This window comes from Pagrus major, chromosome 2, assembly GCF_040436345.1.
Source record: "Pagrus major chromosome 2, Pma_NU_1.0".
Taxonomy (NCBI): Eukaryota; Metazoa; Chordata; class Actinopteri; order Spariformes; family Sparidae; genus Pagrus; species Pagrus major.
Window position 1 is genome coordinate 14,834,523 of NC_133216.1, and position 13,845 is coordinate 14,848,367.

A 13,845-nucleotide genomic window follows, 5' to 3' on the forward strand; every position below is an offset into this window, starting at 1 on the left:
TCTGTTATGTAAGAAATCTTGTCTTCCTCCGTTGTACCAACATATCTGTCTTGTGTGAGGTACTTAGTACATTTATTGCTGCTCTGCATGTGCTCCATTATTTACTTCCTCTTCGTACTTCCTCTTGTTGACAGACATAGTGGATAATTGATTGTTTAGAGGTGATTGATTACTTAATGATTAAGGTATGAGAAGGAAGATAAAAAATATTTATAAAACATGCATCAAGTCTTGTTGGTGACCTTTTGTTGTTTATCTGCACTTGTTGTTTTATTTTGTTAAATTCCTGTCAGCCACATATTCCCCATGGGCACATTATCATGTTGCAGACTGTAATTTCTGGATAAAAAGGGTGTATCTCTAACAGAGAAAATTCCACACGTATTTGGCAAATGTTAGGGAAGCAATATTCATCATGCCATTATTGAATAGGTCTTTTTAAAGTAACCAAAGCACAATTAGTGGCTGACACATTGTCTTGTTGTCGTTGGCAGCAAACACCATGAATTGAATAGAAATTAAGTCCTGCTAAAAAAAGATTTAAAAAAAAAAAAAAAGTCAACTTGCAGAGGTGATTTTGTCAATCAGTCTTAAGATTCAACAGGAGTATTGAATAAAAATCCATATTTTACCATCCACCTATAAGACAACACACTTTTTGGTATAAGCACGATATTTCTGGGTGACTCATCTTCCAATGCACTGGACAAAACGTGATAAGGTGCCCACTACAAGGCGAATCTAGTGAACAAAACGTGATCAACTGCCCTCCCAGCTGCCCTTTCAGTGGGCAAAATGTGATAAAGTACTCTCTAGGGTGCAAACAAACACATTCTTAATGTATACAAGTAACACCTTGCAGTACAGTGCAAAACAATGTGAGTAGATAAGGAATGAATCAGGAATGACATTGTAATTGTTGAAATGTTAAATGAGATAGCATCAGGTTCAGAGTTCATCAGCAAAGACCCATGATGAAAGTGCTCAGTGAGTCATTTGACAGATAATTATGGACTAACTGTGTGGGAGTTACACAGGGATTACTCAGTGCTTCATTTATTTTAAGGTAAATTCTGAATCATTCCTAACTGTATTACAAAGTGTAACTAAATAACTTGCCTCTGTGGTTAAAGTAAGAGTGGCCCTTAAAGCATTAAGATCAGTATCTCTGAAACAAACAGGCAGTAGATGCACAAATAGTCTGTTTTATCTTGGTCTGCTTGTTTCTTCTCAGATAACTGTCCCATTTTCACATAGATAAGACCACAATGATCCTCTTTTATCAGGCTTTGATTGAACCAATCTTGTTTTTCTCCATTGTGGTCCAGGTTTGGTGACCTGTCTCTGAAAAACAAAAATTCTCTTATGTAAGAAATCTTGTCTTCCTCCCTTGTACCAACATATTTGTCTTGTTTGAGGTACTTAGTACATTTATTGCTGCTCTGCATGTGCTCCATTATTTACTTCCTCTTCAACTTTGTTGACAGACATAGTGGATAATTGAATTGTTTAGAGGTGATTGATTACTTGCAGTAATTCAGAATGATCAAGGTACGGAAAGGAAGACAAAAGATATTTATAAAACGTGTCAAGTCTTGATAGATGACCTTTTGTTCTTTATCTGCACTTGTTGTTTTATTTTGTTAAATTCCTGTCAGCCACATTTATTTTCATGAAATTTTGTGGCTTCATTTTGTTTATTTACTAGACTAAGTAGCAACTCATTGGTTTTTCACCTCCTAACTGAAACTGGGGCTGTCAGACTATGGCCTCTTGCAGTACAAAGTGGTATCGTGAGGCAGGACGGGCCGGAGCTAGCTGGTTAGCATGCTATATTCAGGAAACATCTCTGCAACACAATACATAGATGTCTTTGACTTAAAGTCAAAACTGCTTTCTTCACATTCTGTTGATAATGTTAGTTCATGTTTTGAATATTTTAAGCTGAAATCCAGGCCCTATGTTACATATTGCTCCCTTACAGACGAGGCTGTTGACTGTGTAGAAGCTACAAGTATCTTGGGACAGTCATATACTCTAAGCTGACCTTAGCAAAGAATTCTGTGGTAAAAGTCTGTCAAAAAAATAAATAAAAGAACATTAGCACTTGTTTCTTCTCAGAAAACTGTACCATTTTCACATTGATAAGACCACGATGATGCTCTTTTATCAGGCTTTGATTGAACCAATTTTGTCTTTCTCCATTGTGTTAAGGTTTTTTAAACAAAAATTCTGTTATTTAAGAAATCTTGTCTTCCTCCGTTGTGCCAACATATCTGTCTTGTGTGAGGTACTTAGTACATTTATTGCTGCTCTGCATGTGCTCCTTTATTTACTTCCTCTTCCTACTTCCTCTTGTTGACAGACATAGTGGATAATTGATTGTTTAGAGGTGATTGATTACTTAATGATTAAGGTATGAGAAGGAAGATAAAAAATATTTATAAAACATGCATCAAGTCTTGTTGGTGACCTTTTGTTGTTTATCTGCACTTGTTGTTTTATTTTGTTAAATTCCTGTCAGCCACATATTCCCCATGGGCACATTATCATGTTGCAGACTGTAATTTCTGGATAAAAAGTGTGTATCTCTAACAGAGAAAATTCCACACGTATTTGGCAAATGTTAGGGAAGCAATATTCATCATGCCATTATTGAATAGGTCTTTTTAAAGTAACCAAAGCACAATTAGTGGCTGACACATTGTCTTGTTGTCGTTGGCAGCAAACACCATGAATTGAATAGAAATTAAGTCCTGCTAAAAAAAGATTTAAAAAAAAAAAAAAAAGTCAACTTGCAGAGGTGATTTTGTCAATCAGTCTTAAGATTCAACTGGAGTATTGAATAAAAATCCATATTTTACCATCCACCTATAAGACAACACACTTTTTGGTATAAGCACGATATTTCTGGGTGACTCATCTTCCAATGCACTGGACAAAAAGTGATTAGGTGCCCACTACAAGGCGAATCTAGTGAACAAAACGTGATCAACTGCCCTCCCAGCTGCCCTTTCAGTGGGCAAAATGTGATAAAGTACTCTCTAGGGTGCAAACAAACACATTCTTAATGTATACAAGTAACACCTTGCAGTACAGTGAAAAATGTGAAAAAAGAGAATTCAGAATGATCAAGGTACGGGAAGGAAGACAAAAAATATTTATAAAACGTGTCAAGTCTTGATAGATGACCTTTTGTTCTTTATCTGCACTTGTTGTTTTATTTTGTTAAATTCCTGTCAGCCACATATTCCCCATGAGCACATTATCATGCTGCAGACTGTAATGTCTGGATAAAAAGGGTGTATCTCTAAAAGAGAAAATGCCACACGTATTTGGCAACTGTTAGGGAAAGCCTGAAATTCTCATCATGCCATTATTGAAAAGGTCATTTCAAAGTAACCATAGTGTTATGGCCTACGGAGAGTTGGACCCCGAAGCATAGACAGACAGGCGTGTAGGTGTAAAAATGTTTATTCAAACGAAGAGCTCCACAAGTAAAAACAACAAGCGTCTGGCAAGGCAGGCAAGGAAACTCCAGCGGCAAGAAAAAGTTCAGGCACAGGGCAAAAAACAGGAACTCAGGCGTCAAGGCAGCGAGTTACATGGAACTGAAAAAACACACGAGGGAAATAAACAGGTCAACACTTACTGGCAAAACACAAGGCAGCATACAAAAAACTCTCTAAGCGAACATGGTCAGCTCTACCGACGAGACAGAATTATCTGGCAGGGGAGTAGGGTGAAGACCAGAGGCTTTATGGAGGTAGAGATGAGTGAATGGCTGCAGGTGTGCCTCGTCAGCCCCGTCGGCCAACGCAGACCCAGACACACTTAATCACACAAGACACAGAACCCTCACAGTAAACCCCCCCCCCCCCCCCCCCCCAAGGGACGCCAGCTGGCGGCCTACCAGACTTCTTGGAGTACTGAGAATAAAAGTCTCTTAACAGACTAGGGTCCAGGATGAGGGAATGCTTGAGCCAGGAACGTTCCTCTGGCCCATACCCCTCCCAGTCCACCAGGTATTGAAAAGGTATTTAGGGCAGGTGGAAGCCTCAGTCTCACCACAGTGGGATTTATTACCCGGTCAATTTCGCCAATGTACCTAGGTGCCAGTTTCCGGGATTCAGTCTATAGGGGGAGGTCCCGAGAGGACAACCAAACCTTCTGCCCGGGCTGGTAGTCAGGCGCAGGGGTCCGGTGTAGGTCTGCCAACCTTTTGTTCCGAGCCGCCATGCTGGTGAGGACTGCCCAGGCTTCTCGTCTTCTCGCGGGCACGCCAGAGATGACCCTGCACTGAGGGCACAGCAGAGTCCACCTCCTGCGAGGGAAAAAGCGGGGTCTGGAAACCATTAGAAGCCATGAAGGGAGACATACCTGTGGCGGAGCAAACCAGGGAGTTGTGGGCGTACTAAACCCAGGGAAGGTGGGTGGACCAGGAGGCCTGGTGGCGAGCGGTGTCAAACAAAGAGCTGTCTCCAAGTCCTGGTTGGCCTGCTCCGTCTGGCCATTAGTTTGGGGGTGATATCCTGAGGAGAGGCTGGCTGATGCCTCCACAGCCTGGCAAAAGGCTCGCCAAACCTGTGATGAAAACTGGGGACCTCGGTCCGAAACAATGTCCTGAGGGATGCCATGCAGCCGGAACACATGTTGGACGAGCAGAGTGGCGGTTTCCAGGGCTGAGGGAAGCTTGGACAGGGGAATGAAGTGCACAGCCTTGGAGAATCGGTCAACAATAGTCAGAATGGTGGTGTTACCTTCTGATGGAGGCAGGCCTGTGACCAGTCCACAGCGATATGAGACCATGGCCGGTGAGGAACGGGAAGGGGGCGAAGGAAGCCAGCAGGAGGGCGGTGAGAGCCTTGCTGCACGCGCAGATGGAGCAGGCAGAGCAGGTGGAGATGTACTCCCTGGCGTCAGAAGACATAGTGGGCCACAAGAAACGCTGCTGCAAGAGGGCTAGGGTGTGGTGGAAACCAGGGTGGCAAGCTACCTTGGAGGCTTGTCCCCACTGGAGTACCGGAGACCTGGCAGGCGGAGGCACAAACAGCCAGTTGGGTGGACAGCCTTCAAGGTCCGGATGGTCCTCTCGGGCCTCCTGGACCAACCTTTCGATCTCCCACCTGGCAGCTCCAACCACACACAATGAAGGCAAGATGGTCTCCCCACACAGGAACTGCACAGATGACATGTGAAATTCACATTTCTCTGCCTTAACATATAGTCTATTTTCCAGGAGCCTCTGTAGAACCAGTCTTACCTGCTGGACATGTTCTTCAAAGGACCGGGAAAAAATAAGAATGTCATCCAGGTAGACAAACACAAACTTATTTACCATGTCATGCAGGACATCGTTAACAAGTACTGTTAAAGTACCCTCTAGGGTGCAAATAAACACATTCTTAATGTATGCAGGTAACACCTTGCAGTACAGTACAAAAAAATGTGAGTAGATAAGAAATGAATCAGGAACGACATTGTAAATGATGAAACGTTAAATGAGATAGCATCTGGTTCAGATTTCATCAGCAAAGACCCATGATGAAAGTGCTCAGTGAGTCATTTGACAGATAATTATGGACAAACTGTGTGGGAGTTACACAGGGATTACTCAGTGCTTCATTTATTTTAAGGTAAATTCTGAATCATTCTTAACTGTATTAGAAAGTGTAACTAAATAACTTGCCTCTGTGGTTAAAGTAAGAGTGGCCCTTAAAGCATTAAGATCAGTATCTCTTAAACAAACAGGCAGTAGATGCACAAATAGTCTGTTTTATCTTGGACTGCTTTTGCTGACAGAAAAAAGAGTGGAGAGCAGGAGTGCATATGTTTGTGTAAGTTTGTGGCTCATAAAAGAAGAGTAAAGATGGATTATTGAGTTGGTGATAAGCGGTAACCATACACAGATCATTAAAGCCACTGTTAAAGCCACCTGCGGACCCAAAGGCCACAGTTACCTGCACACTTTCGGATGAAGAAATTGTTGTTTTGTAAGTAGTGTGAATTTCATTGAATTGCATAGACAAACTAGATATAAACAGACAGGGAGAAGAGCGAACTGGACTAACAATGGTCTTTCCTGTTGCACCTATATAGTGATGGTATCACATTTTGTATTACAGCACACAAAGAAGAAAAATCCATTTACCACCTTTACAGGTGACAATGAAGACAGATTTCTCCTGCTGCTGCCCATCCCTCATCCCCAGCCGGGATACTGCTCGTTTCTACCTGCTCTTTGTGCTCATTGCTTTTTACATGCTGGCTGGTGCTGCCATATTTTCTTCCTTGGAGCGACCGGCGGAGCTACAGGCCCACCAGCTTTGGGAAAAGAGGCTGAGGGACTTCAGTCAGGAGCATAACATTAGTTGTGAAGACCTGAAAACTCTGTTGCTCCACTATGAGGAGGCTAGGACGGCAGGCATCCGGACAGAACCAGGCAGAGCCCTCTGGGACATACCAGGTGCTTTCTACTTTGTGGGAACTGTAGTCTCCACCATTGGTGAGTCAAGAAGAATAGTATACTGGGAATACTGTGGAAACTGTAGCATATGCTGATTTATCTACACATCACAAAGTAACAGCTGTAAAATAGCTGTCCTGCACAGAACCATGGTTATTTAAGGGTTGTGTTCTTTAAATGTACTGCAAGGAGTTTTTAACTGGTTGTAAACCAGTTTTAATTTAATACTGATGCCTCTATATTACCTACATAAGCAGACAAGACTATCAGCAAGAAGACTGGCTATTTCTATATAGTTATTCTTATTGCCTGTCATTGCTTTTTAAAGTGAAGTGCTGAGGATGATTTGAAGTTATCACAGCCTGAGGAAAGAAGCTGCTCTGTAGTCCGGCAGTAAGTTACAGGACTGAAATAATGTTTTGTTTCACCATCATCATAGTGTAGTTATTTATCTTCACATAGCCACAGATATGTGTTACCTCATTACCATGCATCCTGCAAACAGCTGTGCTTAAAAAAGAAAAATAGTTTTTGAAATACATTGCTGTTTCTTTCACTTGCTTCCATATCGCTTTTCTCCACAGGTGCCGCCAGAATCAACAAAAAATTAAAGCTCCTGGTAGCAGCTTTAAATCACACCTCGTTCATATGCAGCTTAGCAGATTCATTTTCTTAATTATAACTTTGTCAAGTTAACTTAATTTTCTGATAAGTACACTAGTTTTGACAAATTATGTAAGAAATTTCCTGTAGAGTGCTGCAGGGATGACATATTTTTATAGGCTAACCTGGATGTTAGCATCGGCCTGGTTCCCTTGACAAAAAACCCTATGGGATCTTTAAAGTGAATTTCAGATTATTCCAGAAAGTAAGATTTGTGGCAAGCACGAATGTGTGATACGTTTTATGAAAAAGAACAAATAAACACCGCTTTTACGATTTTAGAAACTCAAATGTAATTTCCAGAAGTAAAAAGCTAACGTTAGGCTATAAACAAACTACAGTGCGGTTGCATGACTATGACATCATCACTGCTAAGCATCTTACACTATACTATACAAACTTGACTATAAAAAAATTGACCTGATCTGCAACTTAAAAGTCACCATGTTTGGTTTGATGACATACGTGTAATGTCCCCGACAACCTCTGTAGTCTCACTAAGCTACTTGTTAGGAACCACTTTCTTTTGAGAGACAAACACTTTATAATTCAAACAGGGGGTATTTACTGACATATTTTATATCGTAGAACAAAACATGTAAATCTCTTGAGCTTGTGTTAACCACAGACCTTATTTCAGGCATTTAACCTCCAATAGGCCAATAGGCCAAAACAATTCTTTTAAACGTCAGTCTATCTAGCTGCTAAACCAAAATCAGTGTGCAAAACAAGATCTGGATCTGAGGATAATATGTGTCATATGTGTAACTGTGTGTCCAATTTGTGTGTAAACTTTTTGAGCGGAGGTGCCTGAGGATGAAAAATGAATTTCAGTGTAAACTGACAATAAAATTGTATTGTACCATATTACCCCACTTCGACTTCGAGGTGGATACAGAAGTGCACAAATGCTAACTTATTTCTGTGTTTTAGGACTCATTCCTGCGACACTCATTACCCAGTGAGGGCTGTATCACTCTGCTGCAGCCGAGTGTTGTGCCAGATAAAAAAGATGAAACAGAGGCCAATTCAGCATGTCCATCAATACACACACACACACACACACACACACACACACACACACACACACACACACAATGCACAATTTAACTAATCATATGATCCTAATTAGAAAGGACATATGAAGCCATATTGATTTGAGAAAGTTCAAGAGAGAAATGTTTTCAACTATACAACAGTCCATCAAATTCAATATTACACGAGAGCCTATAGAGGGTAAACAAGTCTCCAAGATAAGCTTCATGACTCAGAATCAATTTACAGCCTCCCTATCATACCCACTATCTTTAGAAACTCTGTCACTGTGGAAACTCTGGGACACAGCACTGAGCCTAGATCAATTTCCTTTTTACAGCAACTTCCGTATTTACTGACTGTTATCATTTCATGATGTAACTACACACCTGGGATTTATATAATCAAGAGAGACTTCCTGATGAACTTTATCGTTTCCTAACATCAAACATTTGACATTTCATATGACTAATGATGGCTCCAACATTTGTTAAGTCATTAAAGAGCTGCCTTTCCTTCCTTCCATTCAAAACATATGTCTTTACTCATGGGACATGCAGCAACAAAAGAAGATGACACATCCAGACCAGATCTCCATGGTGCTGTGTTCGCTTTAATGTAGCAAGCAATATATTATTTTAGCATCTACCAATACTATAAAAGAAGGTATGTGTAATGAGTGTGAATTATCATCACAAATTACCTAACATTTTATTTTATTAGTTATTTACTACTGTAGCACTTGATTAAAACTCTTAAAGACTTTGGTAACTAAAACAAGACTGACTCTGCAGCAGGCTGTACTTGGCTTTAATTAAAACCAAATCAGGTGCTGGTGTGGGAAAGCAAAGTTAGGAGAGTCTCACCGCAAGTCAATGAAGTCAAGCTGGATTGCGCCCGGTTTCTGGTTCCCAGCTTCGGAGTAATAACTCTTTCAGAAAGGCTTTCTTCATCTGCAACAAGTCTGCAGACTTTTTTGGCCTATATGACAGTTTACAATGTGTCATGTCAACCAGCACTTATAATAAAACATGATAGACATCCATTACTATAGCATTAGGTGATATCAAAGTTCTGATAGGCAAGTCCTGCCACATGGCAGCCATCTTTGCAATGCTTCGGGCACTTATTTTGGGCTAAGAAGACCAGGCCTGCATCTTAATGAATGGGAAGAGCAGCTCCTGGTCCTCCGGAGCCACAAAAGCCTTTGTTCTACTTTTTCACACATTGATTGATTGATTTAATCCTTTATTTATTCAGGGAAGGTCAATTGAGAGCAAGCTCTCTTTTCCAATGACGCCCTGATTACAAAACACATGAAAAAAAACACACAATATGATTATAATTCAGTTACATTCAGACTGCAGAACATTGAACAATAGGCTTATAAAACTATCTAGAGAAATAAGACGATCTAGTTCAAGAACACGCTGTAAGTCATTCCACTTCTGAGGGGCATAGACCTGAAAAGCAGTCTTCCCCAATTCGGTCCTTACATTGGTAATGTTTAAAATCAAGGTTTCTTGTGAACGAGTGTGCAAGTTACAAGTTCTGAATGAGATTCGACTGGTAATATAGACAGGTAAAACATGCAGCAAGGCCTTGTAGATAAAAACCCTGCAGTGCTGTTCCCTCCTTACAGATAAAGATGGCCATCCAACTTTGTCATCAAGAACACAGTGATGAGCTCTAAACCCATCACCTGTAATAAAACGGAGTGCAGAATGATGCACTGCATCAAGGGGCTTTAATGTTGAGAGAGCAGCATGCATGTAAATCACATCCCCATGATCTAGAGCAGGTAAAAAAGTGGCCTGAACAAGTTGTTTTCTCCAATCTAAAGTAAAACAAGCTCTGTTATGATAAAAAAATGATAATTTACTCTTTAGTTTTTTAGTTAGTGCGAAGATATGAATTTTAAAAGACAGCTTATCATCTATCCAGATGCCCAGATATTTGTAGTTGGAAACCCTTTCAATAGGAGTCCCATTCAATGTAGATACTACTATTTATAAGCAAGGAAAGTGACAGTCTTGTGAATAACATGTATTTTGTCTTTTTGGGATTAAGTAGTACAACTTATGCTGTAGTTCTCCCCAAGGCCTGTAAACTCCTCCAATTCCTTCCAAAAGCACAAAATGTCAACTAAATTAAAAGAAGAGGATGAAGGATTCATCCACTGTACGGACAAGAGAGTTTGTGCCAGTCCTTTGAGTATGTGATGAGATATTTCTCATGAAATTTGTAAGATTATTTCCTTATAGTACAGCTAATATGACTATAATGTGAAATGTTTAATCTCTGGGTCTTCAACAGGAGGTCCATGATGCCTAGGGGTTCCTCAAAGTTGATTTAGATTGCAAATTATTGTTTGATAATATTTCGAAAGTTTATATGTTTCTCAAAAATGTTTATTGATTCTGAAAATACACATTAACATGAATTCAGCATATTATTAGCCAAGACAAAAAAAAACCCAATTTAATTAAAACAACACTAAATGAATGGGAAGAGCAGCGTCCAGGTTCCTCTGGAGCCACAAAAGACTAATTGGCTTTAACACAAAGATAACTGATCGGATTGTCAGAAATTGGTGATAAATTTTGACTCTCTTGAGCCACATGAAAAGTTTTGGGATCTTTGATGCCATTCCAGTTTATCCCAAGAAGCACATATGTGTTTGTATCAAGTTTTCTGATTATCTGTTCAATAGAAATTCTTTCCAAAAGCACTAAATGTCAACTAAATTAAAATTCAGATTATCAGGGTTCGGAGTATCAACACACTAATTAGCATTCATCCTCTGGGCACCGTGATAGTCTGCTGCGAGTGACAGCAATAAATGGATTTCTGACATTTATTCCAGGCTTATTATATTATATAATATTTTATTATACATCAAGCTGGAAGAGAGCACATGTAACACTGTGTGGGCTGTTTAGTGTGTGTACTTAAATGATCCTGGCCCCTGCCACAGACAGTAACATGAGCTGTCACGGGAATGACACAGAACTGACCTCATGAACGTCATTAAGGAAGTCATTAATCTCATCCGGGATATATTTCAACTTACTTCCTTTGTACATGTGAAAAAGGTGCAAGTGGGTGTGCAGGAAGATAGCAGAGGATGGGTGGTACAATACATGTAAGCACTTGACCTAGGAAATGCGCATGAGTCTTTTTATTTATGAGTGTGAATGTAAGTGTGAGAACTGAAAAAGTAACTGAACAGTCAGTTAACTGTGAATAACGGATGGCCTGCTGTACAGCAAGGATGAGGTCATCAACATTAACAGATTTCCATCTGCTGGGACCGTGCGTATTTTAATCCAATCTGGTCATTAACTCATCCAAAATAAACCAAGGGAAGGAGGGAAGGAGGGAAGCCACAACCTACGCTACTTTGTAGAAGAATTTCCCAATGCTGTGACACAAAACATTTGAGAAACACATGGTCTCACAATCTCATTTCCACTTGGCTTTCCTGTGACTCCACATCTGTTCCAAGTTTGACTGTTCTTCATCTTCACCATTTATCATTGACCAGAAAATACAGAATAATATAAACATAGCAAAAAAAGTAAGGAAATTTGTGTTTGGTAGATTATTTCTTTGTTGTAACAATGCTTCTTGGCAATAAATCTTATACCGTTGGAAAGCCTGTTTATTTCTCTTTTAAATGGTGCCACATTTGTAAGGAACATGCATTTATGGGATGAGTAGCAGAGCTGAGTATGTGGGTTGCACCCATGAAAAATGTGCCAAATCTCTGCCATCCCACAAATGCATATGCGAGTTAACCACAAGTCCATTGAATCCTATAGACCATACGCACATGGCAGCCATTTTCCTTTGCAGTGGGAAGCACAAATGCTGGGATAATGTTATGCTGCTGTTTTTCAGGTCGCAAGTCGTATAAACGTAGGGAATCTGACAAATAAATATAATTTTACCACTTCCTGATTGATCAGCAACTGAAAAAATGATGGATTCTGGGTTCTATGAGAACGCAATGCATTTCCTATTTAGCAACGTTCTCTATGCGCTCTTCGGTTACATGGTATAATTATGTTTTTAAGTAAATACGAAGCCTACCACAAACAAATGCCTGGCGTCCCCTCGCACAGGATGTAGTCAAATGGAAATGAAAGCTAGGAAGTGGTTGTTTGCTGACTTTATCGAATGGGTTATCAATTATGTTGCTTTACCTTGAAATATGGCCCGATGTCCCTCCAGATTTTTTTTTTATATCCATCGTTTTTTCAGTTGCATATCAACTGAAACCGAAAAGTGGTGAAATTATATAGATTTTTTGTCAGATTCCCTACGTTTATACGACTTGCAACCTGGAAAAACAGCAGCATAACATTATCCCAGCATTTGAGCTTCCCACTGCAGAGGAAAATGGCTGCCATGTGCATTTGGTCTATAGGAATCAATGGACTTGTGGTTAACTCGCAAGGATATACACAGACCCATGTGGGCTAAGCGTTAAACAAATTAACTCTAAAATCCTCTGTGCAATGACTGATGTTACGATAGTGTGTGTAATCACGGATGTGATCTTTAACCTTGTGTTTCTCGCAGGATTTGGAGTGACGGCCCCATCCACTGTGACCGGGAAGGTCTTGCTTGTCTTCTATGGGTTGCTGGGCTGCTCGGCTACCATTCTCTTCTTCAATCTCTTCTTGGAGAGAATCATAACCTTAATGAGCCTCTTGATGTTCCGGTGCCACGGAAGGAGAACTGGATGTGGTGAACATGAGGGAAGAGCCAGCGAAGGTGACGCAAAAGAAGAATGGAAACCATCTGTGTACCAAGTCACACTCATCGTTTTTGTTGCGGTCCTGCTGGTTGCATGTGGGGCTGCCTCCCTCTATTCAGCCATGGAGGGCTGGACTTTCCTGGAGTCGCTCTACTTCTGCTTTGTGGCATTCAGCACAGTGGGTTTCGGGGACTTTGTCAGTGGCCAGAGAGAGCACCATGAGGACACCTGGGCCTACCAGGTTGCAAACTGTCTCCTGATGCTCTTGGGTGTGTGCTGCACTTACTCCCTCTTTAACGCCATCTCTGTGATCATCAAACAGGGACTGAACTGGATGTTGAGGACACTGGACTGGATGTATAGCAGCATCTGCCACTATAGGCTACGACTCAGACCACTGTTCAAACTCTCTTTCTCTGACTCTGAGCCACCTGTATGTTATTGTGAAGAAAGCTGCCTTTGTGATAAAGCTCAAGTAGAAACAGTGTGTAAAATAAACATAGACAGGGGGTTATTCTCTGCAAAACAGAAACAGGAATATTACTCATCCAAAAAGAATGTTATCTGTGCTAGACAACTGCCCTCTTGGCAGAAGTAAAATACGATAGTAATCTGTAGTTATCTCCTCAAAATGGGTCAAAAGGTTGTTTATTTTAGATGGCAGAGCTGCAAGATGTCATATAGTGTGCTCTGTGTTTCCACTCTGTGTTTGTGCCAAGTGCACAATCTCATGACCATAAAAATTACTACCATCCTGAAAGAGGCAGGCAATAAAAACGCAGTTCAAAGAAACACACTGCCTGTTTCCTAAGTGGCCCTGTAAGTAATACAGTGTTCGTGCAAAAATCAGACAACAAAATTCAGACACATTAATGAGTTAAAGATATTACAACAGACGATACGTAATAGTCTAATC

General features: G+C 40.5%; 1 protein-coding gene across 1 annotated transcript; it reads left to right on the forward strand.

The window, feature by feature from the left end:
* Positions 1-6,168: 6,168 nt before the first annotated feature.
* Positions 6,169-13,663, forward strand: LOC141019825 (potassium channel subfamily K member 13). Its single transcript, XM_073494850.1, has 3 exons — positions 6,169-6,505; positions 12,752-13,362; positions 13,649-13,663. The coding sequence occupies exons 1-3, from the start codon at positions 6,169-6,171 to the stop codon at positions 13,661-13,663; spliced, it is 963 nt and encodes a 320-aa protein (XP_073350951.1).
* Positions 13,664-13,845: the final 182 nt, after the last annotated feature.